The 19,586-nt window shown below is 43.2% G+C and overlaps 1 protein-coding gene across 1 annotated transcript in view; it reads right to left on the bottom strand.

The window, feature by feature from the left end:
* The window catches only part of SH3BGR (SH3 domain binding glutamate rich protein), a 63,541-nt gene extending 44,477 nt beyond the window's left edge, over positions 1-19,064 (bottom strand). The window contains exons 1-2 of the mRNA XM_065876046.1: positions 18,842-19,064; positions 10,791-10,976 (exon numbers count right to left, since the gene is read on the bottom strand). Of these exons, the coding sequence (XP_065732118.1) occupies positions 10,791-10,976; positions 18,842-18,886 (231 nt within the window). The 5' untranslated portion in view covers positions 18,887-19,064. The remainder of the gene's footprint in view (positions 1-10,790; positions 10,977-18,841) is intronic.
* Positions 19,065-19,586: the final 522 nt, after the last annotated feature.

Below are 19,586 nucleotides of genomic sequence, written 5' to 3'. Positions count from 1 at the left end.
AAATAATAGAAGTTACTCCAAATATATCCAAATCTCAATGCATGGATCAAAAAAGAAATCATATTATGGACTACAAATGTTTTAGAAACAACAATGAAAATATTGCATATCAAAATACATGGAATGAGCTAAAGAAGTACACAGAGGGCAATTTATAGCCTTAAATACCTACATTAGAAAAGAAAAAAGCTTTAAAAGTAGTGAGTCAAGCATTAAAGTTGGGGGAAAAAAGAAACCAAAGAGTATGGAAGGAAAAAATAAAGATGAGCAGAGATTTAGCAAATAGGAAAAAACTTATATATAGATAGAGATGTATATAGATAGAGATCAGTAAGAATCAATAAGACAAAAAAAATTGAAAGTTGCTAAGAGATCAGATCATATAAGTTCTCATCACAAGGAAAAAATGGTAACTATATGAAGTGATAGATGTTAATGAAATTTATTGTGGTAATCATTTTGCAGTATATACATATATCAAAGCATTGTGTTGCACACCTAAAACTAATATAATGTTATATGTCAATTACATCTCAATTTTTAAAAAAGAAATAAGGGTAAATTTTTTAATAATTTTTTAAATTTTTTTAAATCACCAGTTATTTCATCCAATTGTTTCATCCACAGTTATTAAAAAGTCCATTCTTTCCCCATCTATCTGCCACGCCAGCACTGTCTTAACCAGTTGTGTATTGTGTGGGACTCTATTTCCGGACATTAGGTCTACCTGTTTATTTATCCTTCAATATCACACTGTCTTCATGATCAGAGCTTTATAATGAGACTTGCTTATTTTCTGCTTCTTCTTGCTATTCTTAGACCTTTCCTTGTTCATTTTAGGTAAATTATCTTGCTTGGTTCTACAAAAATTCTTTCTGGGATTTTGATTGAAAAAGTATTGGATCTATAGATCAATTTGGGAAGAATTAGGATCTTTAAGATACTACCTTTTTATAGAGATGGTCAACCCAAGGATATGTTCTATAGCATCATTTATTTAAGTCTTCCGTAACATTTAAATTTTCTCCAGACATCTCTTGTTAGATTCTTTTGGAGGGACTTCACATTTTTTATGCTCTTCTTAATTATGTGTGTGTATGTATATATATATATATATATATATATATATATATATATATATATATATATATATATTATGCTTGTCCTTTTATCATCATAAGGAAAAGGCCAAAACTCAATAGAAAAATGTTCTAAATATATACAGAAGAGGACACAAAAACATGAAGAGCTACGCAATCTCTTTACTAACAGCCACAGTTAAAGGATGCCTCCTGTGGGGCCTACCCTGAGCTGCCACAGGGAGCCAGAGCAGATGGTTTAGAACATTTTTTAAATGGGAGAGGGGTTGAAATAGAGTTGATGGATTATTTTGTTAAGGAGGAAAATATTTTTAAATTGTCAGCCACTGTCACCATCTTTTTTCATAAAATTGAAAAATATATTTTACCAAAAAAAGTGGTAAAAATGTGCAACTCGCAAAGGTTCTACTCCACTTGACCCCAGTCCTGACTCCCAGGACCTAGAGGGAAGGTCAGATCAAAACAACAACAAAAACATTCTTAGAGTGACTGGAAATGTGGGGGTGATCTCACCAGTGCTTCAAACATCCACGAAGCTGTCTTCCCTCTCCTGGAATCACTGCCATCATTAGATTCAAAGTGTGACCATCCCTCACCTCAGCTTTAAAAAACTCTTTGTATTGTCTGTTAGAGCTAAACATACTGAGAGTGATGACCTAGGTCATGAAGGTGGAGCCCTCGTGAATGGAATTAGTGCCCTTTATGAGGAGATCCCCCAGAGCTCCCTCACCCCTTCCATCACGTGAGGACAAAGCAAGAAGGCACCAGCTGTGAAACGGTGGCCCTTATCAGAACTCAACCACGCTGACACCTTGATCTTGGACTCCCCAGCCTCCAGAACTATGAGAAATAAATTTCTCTTGTTCATAAGCCACTAAGTCTGTGACATTTTGTTATAGCAGCTCAGACAGACTAAGACACACACCAGTGTCCACTCTGAAGCAATGAAAATGAATAAACTAGGAACAACAACAATCAACATGGTTGTATCTTTGAAATATGTTGGTGAAAGAAGCAACTCAAAAAATACAGATAGTATGAGTCCATTTATATAAAGCTCAAAAATAGGCAAAACAAAACAATGTATTCCTTGGGTATGTATACATGGGAGATGGGAGAAAAGGAAAGGAACGGTAAACACAAAATTCGCTACCCTGGCTTCCTCTTGTGCAAAAGGAGCTGGACACGATCAGGGAGAAGCACGCAGTGTGCTTTTAAATTTCTGGAGATATCACGCTACTCAAACCGATGGTGTGCACATGGTTGTTCATTTTTATTATCCCTCTTGAAACTACATATTTTTTATCATCTATGGCACATTTCATAATAAAATGTTAATAACATAAAATAGCTTGTTCAAGACTTGTGGTTGCCAAGGGGGAGGGGGTGGGGGAGGGAAGGACTGGGAGGTTGGGATTAGCAGATGCAAACGATTATATAGAGGATGGATAAACGACAAGGGCTTACTGTAGAGCACAGGGAACTAGATTCAATATCCTGTGATAAACTATAATGGAAAAGAATATGAAAAGAATATATATGTATAACTGAGTCACTTTGCTGTATAGCAGATATTAACACAACATTGTAAATAAGTTATACTTCAATAAATTCTTTTTTTAAAGGCAAGGAGGGCTTCCCTGGTGGTGCAGTGGTTGAGAGTCCGCCTGCCGATGCAGGGGACACGGGCTCGTGCCCTGGTCCGGGAGGATCCCACATGCCGCAGAGCGGCTGGGCCCGTGAGCCATGGCAGCTGAGCCTGCGCGTCCGGAGCCTGTGCTCCGCAAGGGGAGAGGCCACAACAGGGAGAGGCCCGCGTACCGCAAAAAAAAAAAAAAAAAGGCAAGGAAAAATTGCCCATAATGGCAAAACAAAAAGTAACTTTTATTAACGTGTTGGTATATGTACTGTCAAAGTTATATATAAGATATAATAAAATTGTGATCATATTGAAAAAGAAATTTTAATTAAAAAATAAAATAAAATAGCCTGTTCAGTAACATCAGGGTGTTGAGAACGCCCTCCCCCTTCCCTAATTGGACGGGCATCCTGTCCTCCCTTGCATTCCTGAGTCCCCACAGATACTTGCCTCTCTGCTGAATGGTCAAGGTCTCCTTTAGCTGCTGCGTCCAGACCCAGGCAGGCACCCCAACCCTCACGTAGGCGAAAATGCACAGACTCCGACTTGGCATCAACAGACAAGTTGGCTACTTCCTGTTAGTGTTTTTCTGCCAGGTGGGTGACCCAGCCTCCACTGTGCTGGCTTCCCGGTGGTGTGCCCTTTCTGCAGCCAACAGTTGTCTGCCATGCCCTCACGATAACATCTTCATCTATTCTGCCCAGAGCAGCAGGGTTTCAGGCTGGCAGGGACACGATGGTACTCAGAACTACCTGTGACACCCAGCCCTCTCACTGCCCTGGTGCAAAGAAAGCCACTGCTTGCCCTTGAGGTCCCCTCTCCCTGCTGCCATCATCGGGTACGGCATATAGGTGACCATTCAAGAATCCAGAGTCCAGTGATTCAACTTAAATGGTAGCATTATTCTGACCGTCCACATTTCAATCGCGTGGAAAGATACATTGACCATCCAGATTTATGCCATTTTATTTTTTTAAAGCAGGTTTATCACTTTCTTTTTTTATTTAATTTTTATTTTATATTGGAATATAGTTGATTTACAATGTTGTGTTAGTTTCAGGTGTACAGCAAAGTGATTCAGTTATACATACACATATATCCATTCTTTTTCAGATTCTTTTCCCATATAGGTTATTACAGAATACTGAGTAGATTTATGCCATTTTAAACTTGACATATCCTTCATAACCTTTGAGTCTCCTTTCAAAATCAGAACCTACAATACAAATAGTCATTTTTACCTACTTTCTGAAAACAAAGTCCTTTGCCTCATTAATGAACTTTTGTTAAGAATATCCACAGACTGCAGAAAAGCAAATTTAGCAAAGTTTCTAGTAAGAAAAACATATAATACCTCTCTGAAGGCAGAACTGAAAAGAATTAAAAACAGTTAAACATAAAATAATTTGTATGCTTATCTCATTAGAGCCATACTTGTAATAGGAAAATACATCTTAAAAATAGAAGCCTTTGTTCTTACTTGGGAATTCTTTTCTTCTTCTTCCACAATTAAAATGAAAAGCATTGCTAGATCACAGCAAAACAGAATAAAAAATGCCTTTGAGGTTTTATTTTTATAGCAGAAAATAACTGCAGAACTTTTACCCTGGAAGTTAACATAGGTTGAAAGAAAATGCTTCAATATTGTTTCTACCGTAACTAGCCTTGATTGAAAAGGACAGCTACAATAAGCAAAAGTAAGAGGTTTTAGGGCTTCCCTGGTGGCGCAGTGGTTGAGAGTCCGCCTGCCGATGCAGGGGACACGGGTTCGTGCCCCGGTCCGGGAAGATCCCACATGCCGCGGAGCGGCTGGGCCCGTGAGCCACGGCCTCTGAGCCTGCGCGTCCGGAGCCTGTGCTCCGCAACGGGAGAGGCCACAACAGTGAGAGGCCCGCGTACCGCAAAAAAAAAAAAAAAAAAAAAAGTAAGAGGTTTTAAATCCTACTTTCACTGGAAAAGTACTAGAAGAAAACATGAGATGATTCCTTTGATTTTAGAGTGCAGAACAATTTTCTAAACAAGACAGGAACCATTTTTTTAAAAAACGATTAATAGATCTGTCTGCACACAAAAAAAGATAAGTCCTGCATTCCAAAAAAATCACTTTAACAAGTCAAAAGACAAATAAGAAACATGGGAAAATATTTGCAACATGGTAGTGACAGGGCTACTTTCCTTCAAAAGTAAAGACTCTTACAAACCAGTAAACGTTACCTGGAACCAAATAGAAAAATAGTAAGTCATAGAAAAAAACACAGAGAGCTTATAAACAGAGAAAAAGATGTTCAGCCTCACGCATTAAGATAGAAATCCAAGTCAAAGCAATGAGAACACATTTTTCACTTAACAGATTGGCAAAGATCCAAAAGTGTGCATATAGAGTGTTGTCAAAGTCACAGGGAAACAGCCACCATCAAATTACATTTGAAAATGTAAATTGGTGCAACTATAATCCAGGTTTAATATCTATGGAAGGGTGAGACGCGTATATGCTGTAACTCAGCACACCTTCTAGGAATTTATCCTATACATATACTCAGACTGAATACAAAGCACTGTATCCATAAAGAGGTTTCCTGCAGCATCTTTTGTAGCTAAGAGAGACTGGAAACAACCTGAATGTTCCCCATTAGAGGACTGTGCCAATAAATTATGTCACATCCAATGGAATGTTGTGCATCTATTAAAATAAACAGTATATGATCCGGCAATCCCATTCCTGGGCATATATCTGGAGAAACACATGGCTTGAAAAGATACATGCACCCCAATGTTCATTGCAGCACGGTTTACAGTAGCCAAGACATGGAAGCAACCTAAATGTCCACTGACAGATGAATGGATAAAGAAGATGTGGTACATATATACAACGGAATATTACTCAGCCATTAAAAAGAATGAAATAATGCCATTTGAAAAATGACAAATACTGAATCGATCAACCAATAAATAATAAAATTAAAAAATTAAAAATGATACAAATGAACTTATTTATAAACAGAAATAGACTCACAGACATAGAAAACAAACTCATGGTTACCAAAGGGGATAGGGAGGGAGAGATTAAAAAAAAAAAAAGAAATAGTGCCATTTGCAGCAACATGGATAGACCTGGAGATAATCATACTAAGTGAAGTAAGTCAGACAGAGAAAGACAAATATCATACGCTATTACTTATATGTGGATTCTTAAAAACTGATACAAATGAACTTATTTACAAAATAGAAAAACACAGCCCTAGAGAATGAACTTATGGTTACCAGGGGGGAAGGGTAGGAGAGAGGGATAGATTGGGAGTTTGGGGTTGACATGTACACGCTGCTATATTTAAAACGGATAACCAGGGATTTCCCTGGTGACTCAGTGGTTAAGAATCCACCTGCCAATGCAGGGGACAACGGTTCGAGCCCTGGTCCGGGAAGATCCCACATGCTGCAGAGCAGCTAAGCCCGTGCGCTACAACTACCGAGCCTGTGCTCTAGAGCCCACGAGCCACAACTACTGAAGCCCGCGTGCCACAACTACTGAAACCCACACGCCTAGAGCCCGCGCTCCACAGCAAGAGAAGCCATCGCAATGAGAAGCCCACACACCGCAACCAAGAGTAGCCCCACTCGCCGCAACTAGAGAAAGCCTGCAGCAATGAAGACCCAACGCAGCCAAAAAATTAATTAATTAAAAAAAAACAAAAACGGATAACCAACAGGGACCTACTGTATAGCACAGGGAACTCTGCTCAATATTCTGCAGTAACCTAAATGGGAAAAGAATTTGAAAAAGAATAGATACATGTATATGTATAACTGAATCACTTTGCTGTGCACTTGAAACTAACACAACATTGTTAATCAACTATACTCCAATATAAAATGAAACTGTTTTTGAAAATAGAGTATGTGCAGCTATGCAATGATCTCTGAGATATGGTTATTAAGTGAAAAGAACAAAGTGTATAGAGTACACCCCCTTTTTTAAGTGATGTGCAATTGTTAACACACATAGAAAATTCCTGGAAGGCCAAACAAGAAGTTTGCCAGCATTGGTTGGTCAATAGCAGGACCGGCTACATAATTTGCAGGCCCCAGTGCAAAATAAAAACAATGCTTCCCTTGTTCAAAAATCATTATGAATTTCAAGACAGCACCAGTAGAGCGTGAAACCAAGCTGAGAGCTCTCTTGAACGGGGTCTGGTGTGACTTCCCAGATGGCAGATACATGAAGCTGGCCCACCTGAGAGGAAGGAACTAGAGGGGTCTGAAATGGGAGCGAGAAGAATCTTCACTGCAGGCAACGTTGGAACCATTGTAATTTTTCCGTGTGCACATCTATCAATTTTTCAATTGTCAAAAAATTTTATGAAAAATAAAAATTGCTTATTACCACTACCTCCCCCGATAAAACTTATTCTCCCTTTCTTTATCCAAGAAGAGTTGCAGTTCTTAAAAATTCAGCTCAGGGACTTCCCTGGTGGTGCACTGGTTAAGAATCTGCCTACCAATGCAGGGGACACAGGTTACAGCCCTGGTCCGGAAAGATCCCACATGCCACAGAGCAACTAAGCCCGTGCACCACAACTACCGAGCCTGCGCTCTAGAGCCCATGAGCCACAACTACTGAACCCTGCATGCCACAACTACTGAAGCCCCTGCACCTAGAACCCACGCTCCACAACAAGAGAAGCTACCGCAATGAGAAGCCCGCCCACCACAACCAAGAGTAGCCCTGTCTCACCACAACTAGAGAAAGCCCACATGCAGCAACAGGGACCCAATGCAGCCAAAAATATAAATAAATAAATAAGTAAATAAACAAACAAACATATGGTCAAATTCAAAAAAAAAAATTCAGGGCTTCCCTGGTGGCATAGTGGTTGAGAGTCCACCTGCCGATGCAGGGGACACGGGATCATGCCCTGGTCCAGGAAGATCCCACATGCCACGGAGCAGCTAGGCCCGTGAGCCATGGCTGCTGAGCCTGCGCATCCGGAGCCTGTGCTCTGCAACGTGAGAGGCCACGCAGTGAGAGGCCCGTGTACCGCAAAAAAAAAAAAAAAAATTCAGCTCAGGGTTGAGGAATGTCTGGAGGCCAGGAGGTCTGGACTGGGTGGGGAGAGGAGTGTGGGGTACAGGGGAGGGACTTTTCCTCACAGAGCAAGTGCTCTCTACACTCTGGGAAGCTCCAACTTCAATCCCAGGAGAGCTGGACTGGACCATATGTTCCACTAAATAACTGCTTGCCACATTAAGACTGTTTGAACACACTCCCACATTCACAGGACTTTGAGCTAAGCCTCTGAGGGATCCTAACACAGCCATGTAAATTCACACAGCCTGTACTGTCCCCTATAAAGCCATGTCCACCCAGGACCTCAGAAAGTGACCTCATTTGGAGATAAAGGTATTTACAGAGGTGGTTAGTTATGATGAGGCCATGTGGTACTAGGATGGACCCTATTCCAATGAATTTTTGTCCTTATAAGAAGGCCATGTGGGGACTTCCCTGATGGTGCAGTGGTTAAGAATCCATCTGCCAGTGCAGGGGACACGGGTTTGAGCCCTGGTCTGGGAAGATCCCACATGCTGCAGAGCAACTAAGTCCCTGCGCCACAGCTACTGAGCCTGCACTCTAGAACCTGTGAGCCACACCTACTGAACCCATGTGCCACAACTACTGAAACCCACACACCTAGAGCCTGTGCTCTGCAAGAAGAGAAGCCACCACAATGAGGAGCCCGCGCCCTGCCACAAAGAATAGCCGCCACTCGCTGCAACTTGAGAAAGCCCATGCACAGCAACGAAGACCCAACACAGCCAAAAATAAATTATTTATTTATTTATTTATTTATTTTAAAAAAAGAAGGCCATGTGAAGACACAAAGAGACCTGCAAGAAGACCATGTAAAGATGGAGGCAGAGATGGGCATAATATGTCAACAAGCCAAAGGATGCCAGAGATTGTCGTCAGCCACCAGAAGCCAGGAGAAAGGCAGGGAACAGATTTTCCCTCAGAGCCTCCAGAAGAAACCAACACTATTGACACCTTGATTTCAAACTCTGGCCTCCAGAACTGTGAGAGAATAAATTTTTGTTATTTTAAGACACTGCAATGTCTCGGGCTGCCATAACAAAATACCATAGACTGGGTGGCTTAAATATCAGAAATGCATCCTGGATGCTGCATAGTTGGGTTCTGCTCTCTTCCTGGCTTCCAGAGAGTTGCCTCTGGCTGTTTGTTCACATGGTGAAGAGAAACCGTTCTCTCTCTCTCTTTCTCTTCCTGTAAGGGCACTAATCCCATCATGGGGACCCCACCCTCAGCACCTCATCTAACCCTCCCAAAGGCCCCATCTCCAAACACCATCACATTGGGCATTAGGACTTCAACATACGAATTTGGGGGGGACACAAACACACAGTCCATAAGAACCACCAGGTTTGTGGTGTTTTGTTACATCAGCCCTAGGAAACTAATGCAAACCCCCAACAACGAAACAATTCATGATTCAAATAAAAGGCCCGAAAGCTTTTCTGTAAATGGGCAGATCATAAATATTTCTGGCTTTGTGGGTCACATGGTTTCTGTTGCAACTACTCAACTCTGCCATCATGCAAAATTAGCTATAGGCACTAGGTAAGTGAATTAGTGCAGATGTGTCTAATAAAATTTTACCAAAACAGGCAGCTGCAGGCCTTGGCCCTCTGGCTATAGTTTGATGACACCTGCTTTAGGTGAGAAACGTAACAGTAAAGAGAAGCTAAACTAAAGGACCAACAGTTTTGTGCAGCAAGAAGAGAAGAGGTGAGTGAAGATTCCTACACCAGGCTCTAGCTTTCAGAAGTAGTCAGCTCTGGGACTTCCCTGATGGCACAGTGGTTAAGAATCCACCTGCCAATGCAGGGGACATGTGTTTGAGCCCTGGTCCAGGAAGATCCCACATGCCATGGAACAACTAAGCCCATGAGCCACAACTACTGAGCCTGCCCTCTAGAGCCCGCGAGCCACAACTACTGAAGCCTGCGCACCTAGAGCCCATGCTCTGCAACAAGAGAAGCCACCGCAATGAGAAGCCCATGCACCGCAACTAAGAGTAGCCCCTGGTCACCGCAACTAGAGAAAGCCCACGCGCAGCAACGAAGACCCAATGCAGCCAAAAGTTAATTAATTAATTAATTAATTTTTTTTAAAAAGTAGTAGTCCGCCCTGGGCAATTGATTCCCTCTGCCTTCCAGAACCCGGATTGCTGTGTCTGAAAAACAGCCTAGAAGACTTAGAGGACCCCTAAGATAACTCCAGTTCTCATGCTCCAAAGCCCTTTGAGTTTTTAAATGTTTCCTTTCAACAATTTGATTTACTAAGCAGAATCTATAAACTCTGAGGAAAAAGTGATTTTATGGTAAAATGGACTACTAAATGTATAAAATAAAATTGTTATTATAATGAAATGTCCAGAACAGATTTTGGGTTTTGTGTTTGGGTGGTTTATGAACAACAGCTATTTATTTCTCAGAGTTCTGGAAGTCCAAGATCAAGGCAGCAGCAGATTCAGTGTCTGGTGAGCCCCCTTCTTGGTTCATAAATGGCCATCTTCTTGCTGTGTCCTCACAAGGAGGAAGGGTGTCCAGACCAGTTTTTAAACTGTTTAGATACACTTACACCAAACTCTACTTTTGCAAATTATTCTTCACAAAATTGAAAACATACCCAGTGTCCCTGTGGGAGCATGTATGTGTACCCTGCCAGGTTGACCAGAATTTCTTTCCAACCAAATGTGCATTTTGCTTGAACAAGTGACCTCAATTCTTCAAAACAAAGTAAGGAAGCTAAAAGAATCCCAAGAACTTCTGAATCATTATTTTATTGTTTCCATCATTTTGTAAGTCTTAACTATTGATCCTTCACCATGGATCTACCATCCAGGTACTGAATGGTAGAAATAGATCATGACCTGAAAAATGTCAAAAAATTCAAATGCTGCCTCGAAATTGATCTGCTTTAAATGACTTCTGATAAACACACATGCAGAAGACTTTTCCAAAAAACCAAACCTCACCCCACAGTACTGCTCTTCGTTGAATATCTGTGGGGGCAGAGGAATCCCATTTTGAGGTTTCTTCTCTCCAGGAACGTTCTCTCTCATCCACCTCCGATTGTCTTCATCTCCAGCAATATCGAACTCCTTAAAATCGATTTTATTAGCTTCCAAAAAGCCCACTACTTCTTGCTGTTTCTTCCTAATCTGGTCAAGAGTAGAGAGATTACTATTAGACAGTTTGTAAAAAACCATTTTATTTATATTTACATAAATTAAGCCCTTCCTTCAACTGTACCACACAACACAAATAATATCGCTAAACATTTAAACAAGGAAATCCATAAAATCATAGCCCTTCACTCCATAGGATCAACAGGGTCATCATTTAAATTCTGAAATCTTAATCTCATCAATGTTTAAATCATTGATGTATAATTGACATAATAAAAATGGCAATGCTCTCATCATAGCTTTTATTTGAAGCCTTCAAAATACTTTTCATTCTCTGCTAAGCTTTAATGCCAAAAAATAAGTAAGAATTGTTTACAAAGAAAAAGGTGATAGAGAGAAGGAAAAAAAGACAATTTACTATGAAACTCAAATACCAAGTACACCCACATTAAAAGGCACTTTACTCACAGTTATGAAAATAGGAACAAGTCACACTGAACAAAAGCAGTTTTAGAAATAATACAGGAAACTGAAAAGCCCACATGGAGATTATTAGAAGAGAAAGAGAGGAAAAAAGCTAGAAAAGTTGGTGGATATTTCTCCCAGAATATTGAAGAGAAATGCAGTAAAATGACCCTGTTCTCCTTTCGCACGCACACCCAGCTCTTCACCTGAGATCAGAGTGCCAGCCACACCTAAGAGAGAACATCCTAGGGCCCTTTTCTCTACCCTTGGTTCACGTACAAGGACTGTATCTACCAAATGCCATTTCTTTGTGAATGTGGCCATCTTGAAGGCTTAGAACTCCTTCCCCAGAAACAATTACAGTTTTCTCTCTTCAAAGAATTCACTCCCAGAATGAATGATGCCCTCTTTTATTTTTTTTATAAATTTATCTTTTTATTTATTTATTTTTGGCTGCGTTGGGTCTTCATTGCTGTGCACGGGCTTTCTCTAGTTGCAGCGAAGGGGGCTACTCTTCATTGCGGTGCACGGGCTTCTCATTGCAGGGGCTTCTCTTGTTGCAGAGCACGGGCTCTAGGCACATGGGCTCAGTAGTTGTGGCACGTGGGCTCAGTAGTTGTGGCTTGCGGGCTCTTAAGGGCAGGCTCAGTAGTTGTGGCGCATGGGCTTAGTTGCTCCACAGCATGTGAGATCTTCCTGGACCAGGGCTCAAACCCGTGTCCCCTGCATTGGCAGGCGGATTCTTAACCACTCAGGCAGATTTACTTTTAATTAAATATTCAGAAGGCAACATCCTTTATTCTGTCCAAACCCCTGTCTTCCTTCCTCCTCAAATACCCTCCTGCGAGCCTCAGCCTGGCTGAGGTCCACTCCCTCCCCAGCGTTATTTCCATCTCTATTAATCATGCCTCAGGACTTAACTGAATCACTGTGCTGTACACTTGAAACTAACACAACGTTGTAAATTAACTATACTTCAATTTAAAAAAAGAACTTTAAAAGAAAATCATGCCTCCGGACCCAAGGTGGGATGGAAAAGGATTTCATTTTGTTCCACAGTTTCCACACAGATGAACATTTCCCAAAGTCTTGACTTACGTTTCTTCTGCTGGAAAGTCAAAGAAAGATGGAGAAAACAGGAGAGGAAGATCTATTTATTATGTAAAAATAGAACTACCATACGACACAGCAATCCCACTACTGGGCATATACCCTGAGAAAACCATAATTCAAAAAGAGTCATGTATCACAATGTTCATTGCAGCTCTATTTACAATAGCCAGGACATGGAAGCAACCTAAGTGTCCATTGACAGATGAATGGATAAAGAAGATGTGGCACATATATACAATGGAATATTACTCAGCCATAAAAAGAAACGAAATTGAGTTATTTGTAGTGAGGTGGATGGACCTAGAGTCTGTCATACAGAGTGAAGTAAGTCAGAAAGAGAAAAACAAATACCAGATGCTAAGACATATATATGGAATCTAAAAAAAAAAAAAAGAAAGAAAATGGTCATGAAGAACCTAGGGGCAAGACAGGAATAAAGACGCAGACCTACTAGAGAATGGACTTGAGGACACGGGGGCGGGGAATGGTAAGCTGGGACGAAGTGAGAGAGTGGCAGGGACATATATACACTACCAAAGTTTGTGGTCCAACAAATTTTTAATTTATATGCATCAGTTAATTCAATTGCTAAATGTTTTCCTATAATATCTTTTTAGAATTAGAAATATAAAAATGGGGCAGCTCAGAGCAAACTGGGATGCTTTGATAAACAGAATATATTCCAGAATTTCTATGCTACCAGTCTCTACAAAAGAAGTTTTCCACTCTTTGACCATTTCATTGAAAGTAACAGTTACAGTGAATAAGTATTCTTAAATTTCAGGACTCCAGACACTTTTACTCCATACATTTTGCCTTATAAGATTGGGATTTGTGAAATTATTCCTCCTCTGCATTATTACGTTTGCTTACCAAACGTAAGATAGATAGCTAGTGGGAAGCAGCCGCATAGCTCGGTGCTTTGTGACTACCTAGAGGGGTGGGATAGGGAGGGTGGGAGGGAGGGAGATGCAAGAGGGAAGAGATATGAGGACATATGTATACGTATAGCTGATTCACTTTATTATACAGCAGAAACTAACACAACATTGTAGAGCAATTATACTCCATTAAAGATGTAAAAAAGAAAAAAGAATCTGTTTATGATGATTCCTCTCAAGAAAAGCAATTTCGTCTACAGGAAATTGACTGACTGTTGGCTGCACGGTATTGTGCTACATTTTATTTCTCAGCACTGCCCCCAAATAAAGAAAAGAAAAAGAAAATCTGCCCCTCCGGACTCCCCAAACACCAGCAACTTAAACTCAGTCAAGAGCATGGCTCTCCTGGCTGTTTGGAGCTCTTGGCTTCTGTCTGGGTCTGGAGAAGTGTCTTAGGATGAGCCCAGAGGAGGGAGAGGGGGAGCAGGGAGTGCACGAGCTCACCTGGCTGGCACGTGCGTGGCCTTTGCCCGCATTCTGATGCCCATGAGAGCAGGGCGCACCCCCCGGACCACCCCCCGGTGGTCCTTGTTCAAGGGTCCCTACTAGATGCTGCTCCCACCACAAAGTACAGCCTTTCTCCGTGTGGCCTCCTAAGCTGACCCTAGGGACACAGCATCAGCCCCCAAAGGTCACCCCCCCTTTATGGTTTCAAGGGTAGGGGTGTGCACAGCACCCCAGTAGCCCTCACCACAGATGCACTCCCCCCTGCACCTCTCACCCCCTCTCCCCTCTCCAGGGCACCGCGGCCATTGCTGGTCCCACAGGCTGCACCGTCCTTCTGGGCAGCCCCTCTGGAGGATCCAGGGTCCTTGGGGTGTGTGTCACTTGGAGGCTTTGGGACCTCAGTGGAGGCTGAGAGAGTTCTGTTTTCTTATCCTGTTACATTGAGAATTCCCTGGCGAACCAGTGCTTAGGACTCCGTGCTTTCACTTCCTATCCTGTTACATTGACTCGCAAGAATGTGCCATTCTCCTAGAGAACAGACTTGTGGTGGCCCAGGGGGAGGGGGTGGGGGAGGGGCGGACAGGGAGTTTGGGATTAGCAGACGCAAACTGTTACATAGAGAATGGATCAACAACAAGGTCCTCCTGTAGGGCACGGGGACCTATATTCAATATCCTGTGATAAACCATCATGGAAAAGGATCTGAAAACTGAATCACTTTGCTGTACCGCAGAAATTAACACAACACTGTAAATCAACTATACCTCAATAAAATTAAAAAAAAAAAAAAATCCTCCTCTGTCCTGAAGTCACCAGCCAGTGTTGGTGACTGTGCTGCCTCAGAGTGATCTTTGGGTCTCTCGCTTGGCATGTTCCGTTTATTGTCTTGTACAGTGAGGAACCTTTCCGAACAAGCTCACCGTATTGTAGTAAAAGCACGGTGCATTTGAGTGAGAGGTGACCTGCATTTCCATCCTGGTCGGGAAGGTTGCTATCTGAGCACAAGTTCTGCCCGTCCATTGCCTCATCTGCAAAATGGATAGAACGCCGCCTTCATCCTGGGTGCTGGTGAGAATTAAGAAAGCGTGGAAAAGCATTTTGCACCACAAGTCGAGAAGCTGTGCCGTCGGGCACCCTGGCGTGATGCGTCCTGACTGCCATGCCAGGCAAGAATTCTGATCACCATTTTTTTTTTTTTTTTTTTCGGTACGCGGGCCTCTCACTGTTGTGGAGCACAGGCTCCGGACACGCAGGCTCAGCGGCCATGGCTCATGGGCCCAGCCGCTCTGTGGCACGTGGGATCCTCCCGGACCGGGGCACGAACCCGCATCCCCTGCATCGGCAGGAGAACCCCCAACCACTGCACCACCAGGGAAGCCCCTGATCACCATTTTAAGATAACAAAGCTGAGGTGCCAGTGAATTAAAGAATTTTCCAAGGTTCACATCCAGATCCATCTAATTCAAGAGCCATGTTTTTCCCTCTATATTTACACTCAATCAAGACTGGAAAAAGGATTGCGAAATCCGGGGGCCACCATTAGGGTCTGTCCTTAAAGATGGTGGTCCAGGGTCTGTGCATCTTGAAAACAGGGAAGACCGTCCTCTCTCCCTTTGTCCCCCAACCCCTGTGGCGATGGCCTTCAGGAGGAGAGGAGGGTCATCCACGAAGATACAACAACTTTCTCCGCTACTCCCAGGGTCTCTTCACCCAAATCTGTGTGTAAAGTGGTAAAACATGGAACCATGCTTTGGCACCAACTGTTAAAATAGAGATGTGATACACAGCTGCATGCCTAAACCTCATCAAGAGGTTACAATTGGCTTTTTCCTTTTTCATTTATTTCATTCACCCAACAGAAGTCATAATGCCCTCTTTGACGAGGTCACAGGCAAGAACCTGTTTTTAAAGTATACAGACTGAAGAAATAAGTAGCAAATACCAACTGCCACACAGCGTAAGTACTGGCAGCTGCTCTGGGGTCGTCCTGCAAAGAAGCTTCTGGGTGAAATTCCCCAGCCGGGAAAAATCATTAGCACTGACACCGTGGGAAAAAATCAGTTCTCATTCTTTAGGATAAGACAGAAATTCTTCCATTTATGTGGCTTGAGACAATTCTTCTGAAACATCGTCACAGATGCAGATCTTCTAATATTAACTAATAAATATAACTACAAAAATATTGATTAATATTAACTAACATTAACTAATAACCAATAGTTATAATAATTATAATACTAACAGACCATAGCTGATAACCATAACATTAACTAATAATGATAGGACTTCCCTGGTGGTGCAGTGGTTAACAGTCTGCCTGTCAATGCAGGGGACACAGGTTCGAGCCCTGGTCCAGGAAGATCCCACATGCGGCGGAACAACTAAGCCCATGCACCACAACTACTGAACCTATGCTGTAGAGCCCGTGGGCCACAACTACTGAAGCGCGAGCACCTACAGCCAGTGCCCTGCAAAAAGAGAAGCCACCGCAATGAGAAGCCCGTGCACCGCAACGAAGAGTCGCCCCCGCTCGCCACAACTAGAGAAAAGCCCGTGCGCAGCAACGAAGACCCAACGCAGCCATAAATAAATAAATAAATTTTAAAAAACTAATAATGATAATATTTATTAAGTACTTGACACTCTGCTGGGCACCCTTTGCTTATTTCCTAAGTCCTCATGACAACACTATGAGTACTATTCTTACCCTCATTTTACAGATAAGGAAATTGAGGCTTAGCAAGGTGCAATAACTTTCCCAAGGTCACATAGTCCCAAGTGCTTTGCTTCCGGCAGCAGAATGAACTTGGATTTTCTAAGATCCTGGAATAAACAGTACCCCTCCAGATGCCCCCAGGCGAACTAAATCATGCTCCCAAACTTCAAGAATGTAGGACATCAGATTGTTCTAAGAAATCCATCAGTTTGTTCACTGTCTCCGGAAGGATGCATGGGGCCACACAGACCTGATCTATGGAACATGTAGAAGATTGGCAGATTAGTGGTAAAAGTTTCCAGCAATGAGTGTGTCAACAGCATATTTGAAGCCCACGAAAGCCACTTTCTACAAAAAAAATTTTTTTAATCTGAACAATCCAAAAATGTGCTTTTTTTGGGCTTCCCTGGTGGCGCAGTGGTTGAGAGTCCGCCTGCCGATGCAGGGGACACGGGTTCGTGCCCCGGTCTGGGAGGATCCCGCGTGCCGCGGAGCGGCTGGGCCCGTGGGCCATGGCCGCTGGGCCTGCGCGTCCGGAGCCTGTCCTCCGCAACGGGAGAGGCCACGACAGTGAGAGGCCCGCGTAACGCATAAAAAAAAAAAAAAAAAAAAAAAAAAAAATGTGCTTTTTGTAGATCAACTAAAAGTTTCTGAGGTCATCAACAGCCACAAAAGATTTTGCAGTTTTGCATTTGGAATTGTTCCTCATCGTTTTCTGTTAAAAGATGTTCGAGAGATCACTAAACAGTTGCCCACCAGTTGTGCTCAGAAGGAACGACCAGGCTCTTTTCTCGCGTTTTCCTCTCGTCCTCTCAGGAAACCGCGTGAACTTTCAGGGCTGGAGGGGGCGAGGCGGGGGCAACGCGGGTGGCATTGAGGAGCTGCCATTAGGACACTTCCCTGGGCCAACCATTTGTCTAGGGTATCATCCCTGGCTGATGGACCACTGAAACCCAAGCTGCAACCCGAGAAGTTCCAGGAATCAGATATAAAAGGAAACAGCCCCTTTGCTGGTCTTCAACTCTCAGGATTAATAAAACTCTTTTTCTCTCCACAGCCTCCTAGATGCTAAAATGCTGGTCGAAATGTCGGTCCCAGATAGACACTGCAGGTTTAAACCTAAAATCAAAGCCTGAATCATTTCCAAGGATAAACGAGTCCCTGCCTTACTCCTATTTCTTAAGGCACAGAATGAAAGCTGGACTTAGAGAGATCGACGCGTGGTTCCCAGCCTGGTCCCAAGGAAATGAGACAAAGCAATGCTTTGGAGGTCGGCTTTTAGTACCTGTTTTTGGTCTGTCTGGATTCCTAGAGAATTTAAACCTTTAGCCTTAGAGATGTTTGTTCTTGTCACTGTGACATTATTATCCTCAAATAATAGCATTACACATGCTAACTTTACACTATCATTAGGATTTGCATACACAAGTTATTACACCCAGGAGTCATTTTAGTAATCTGGCCCATCATACGCTCCAAATATTGTTACACAAAGTGTTATTTATTTGCAATTTTAAATTAGTCTGTCTCGCAAAAGGAATGGCAGAAACATTCCACCAAAAAATAAAAGCCTCCCATTCTATCATATATGAGACACAACACGACACAAATCACATGTTAAAAGTTCTAGTATCGGGGACTTCCCTGGTGGCGCAGTGGTTAGGAGTCTGCCTGCCAGTGCAGGGGACACGGGTTCGAGCCCTGGTCCGGGAAGATCCCACATGCCGTGGAGCAGCTAAGCCCCTGCGCCACAGCTACTGAGCCCGTGCTCTGGAGCCTGTGCGCCACAACTACTGAGCCCATGTGCTGCAACTACTGAAGTCCGCGCACCTAGAGCCCGTGCTCCTCAACAAGAGAAGCCACAGCAACGAGAAGCCCACGCACCGCAATGAAGAGTAGCCCCCGCTCGCCGCAACTAGACCCACGTGCAGCAACGAAGACCCAACGTGGCCATAAAAAAAAAAAAAAAAAGTTCTAGTATCAAACACACCCCCTTCCTTGAATCCCCTTCCACACCCAGCTGTCCCAGATCACACACATTTCTTCAACACCATTCAAACCAAGGCAGAAAGCAAAGGGCTCACAGGCTTACTTACACACGCCCCAAAAAGACATGTAAAGCCAGCACTGGGCCATACCCCTCCTTCTACTTCCAAGTCTGAGTTATTCAGAAAATAGGACAGGAAGAAAGCCCCCAAATTCCATCAGACACCTACCGCTATGGACCCAGATGATGTGGCAACAAACACTTTGATAACCATTTTGAGAGTTGCAAAGAGGACTCCCCCCAACACACCCCTGCGAGGGAACGCGGAGTCAGACAAATCCTGACAGTGACACAGACAAGTGCCAGGTGGGGACTGGCCAGGGGCCCAAGCCTGTCTGAGCTCACGCCTCTCAGCTCGACTGAAGCCCTGCCTCTCCCACGAGCGGCCCAGGCACCTCGGGCTCTCCCCGCCATTGGCCAGGGAATATTTGGGGATCTGTCAGGAAAACAGTTGATTGGTTGATATAAGCAGCCGCTGGACCCTTTCCCTAATCACTCTGAAAGCCCGACAACAGTCCCTAAAAGGCAAGGCTGCGCTCCGCACCAATCAGAGACCTGCGGGGAGATGCCTCGGGCAGCGGGAGGTGGAGCCCCGGGTAGCGGAGGAGGAGAGAAGAGGAGGGAGGCGCTCGCCGGAGCTGGAAAAGCCCAAACAACACCAGCTCGTTGCCGGAGGGGGACTTGTTTACAGGGTTTTTGGCAGGCACACAGCGCGGGTCAGAACAGCCACAGAAGCCTTTACCTAAATAAAGAGCGGCTTCCTTACTTTAAAATTTTCTGGCAGTTTAAAAAAACTCAATGCCCTTCAACTGGAGTCAGCTTTAATTAATCTCCACTTTAATTCTGTGATGCATATGTCATGCTTTATTATATTTTGCTTCAGATAAATTTCACTGAGCAAGAAAAATCAAGGG

This window comes from Phocoena phocoena, chromosome 4, assembly GCF_963924675.1.
Source record: "Phocoena phocoena chromosome 4, mPhoPho1.1, whole genome shotgun sequence".
NCBI classification, from domain to species: Eukaryota; Metazoa; Chordata; class Mammalia; order Artiodactyla; family Phocoenidae; genus Phocoena; species Phocoena phocoena.
Note: the sequence above shows the minus strand (reverse complement) of the source record. Positions and strands in the feature narration are given on the sequence as shown.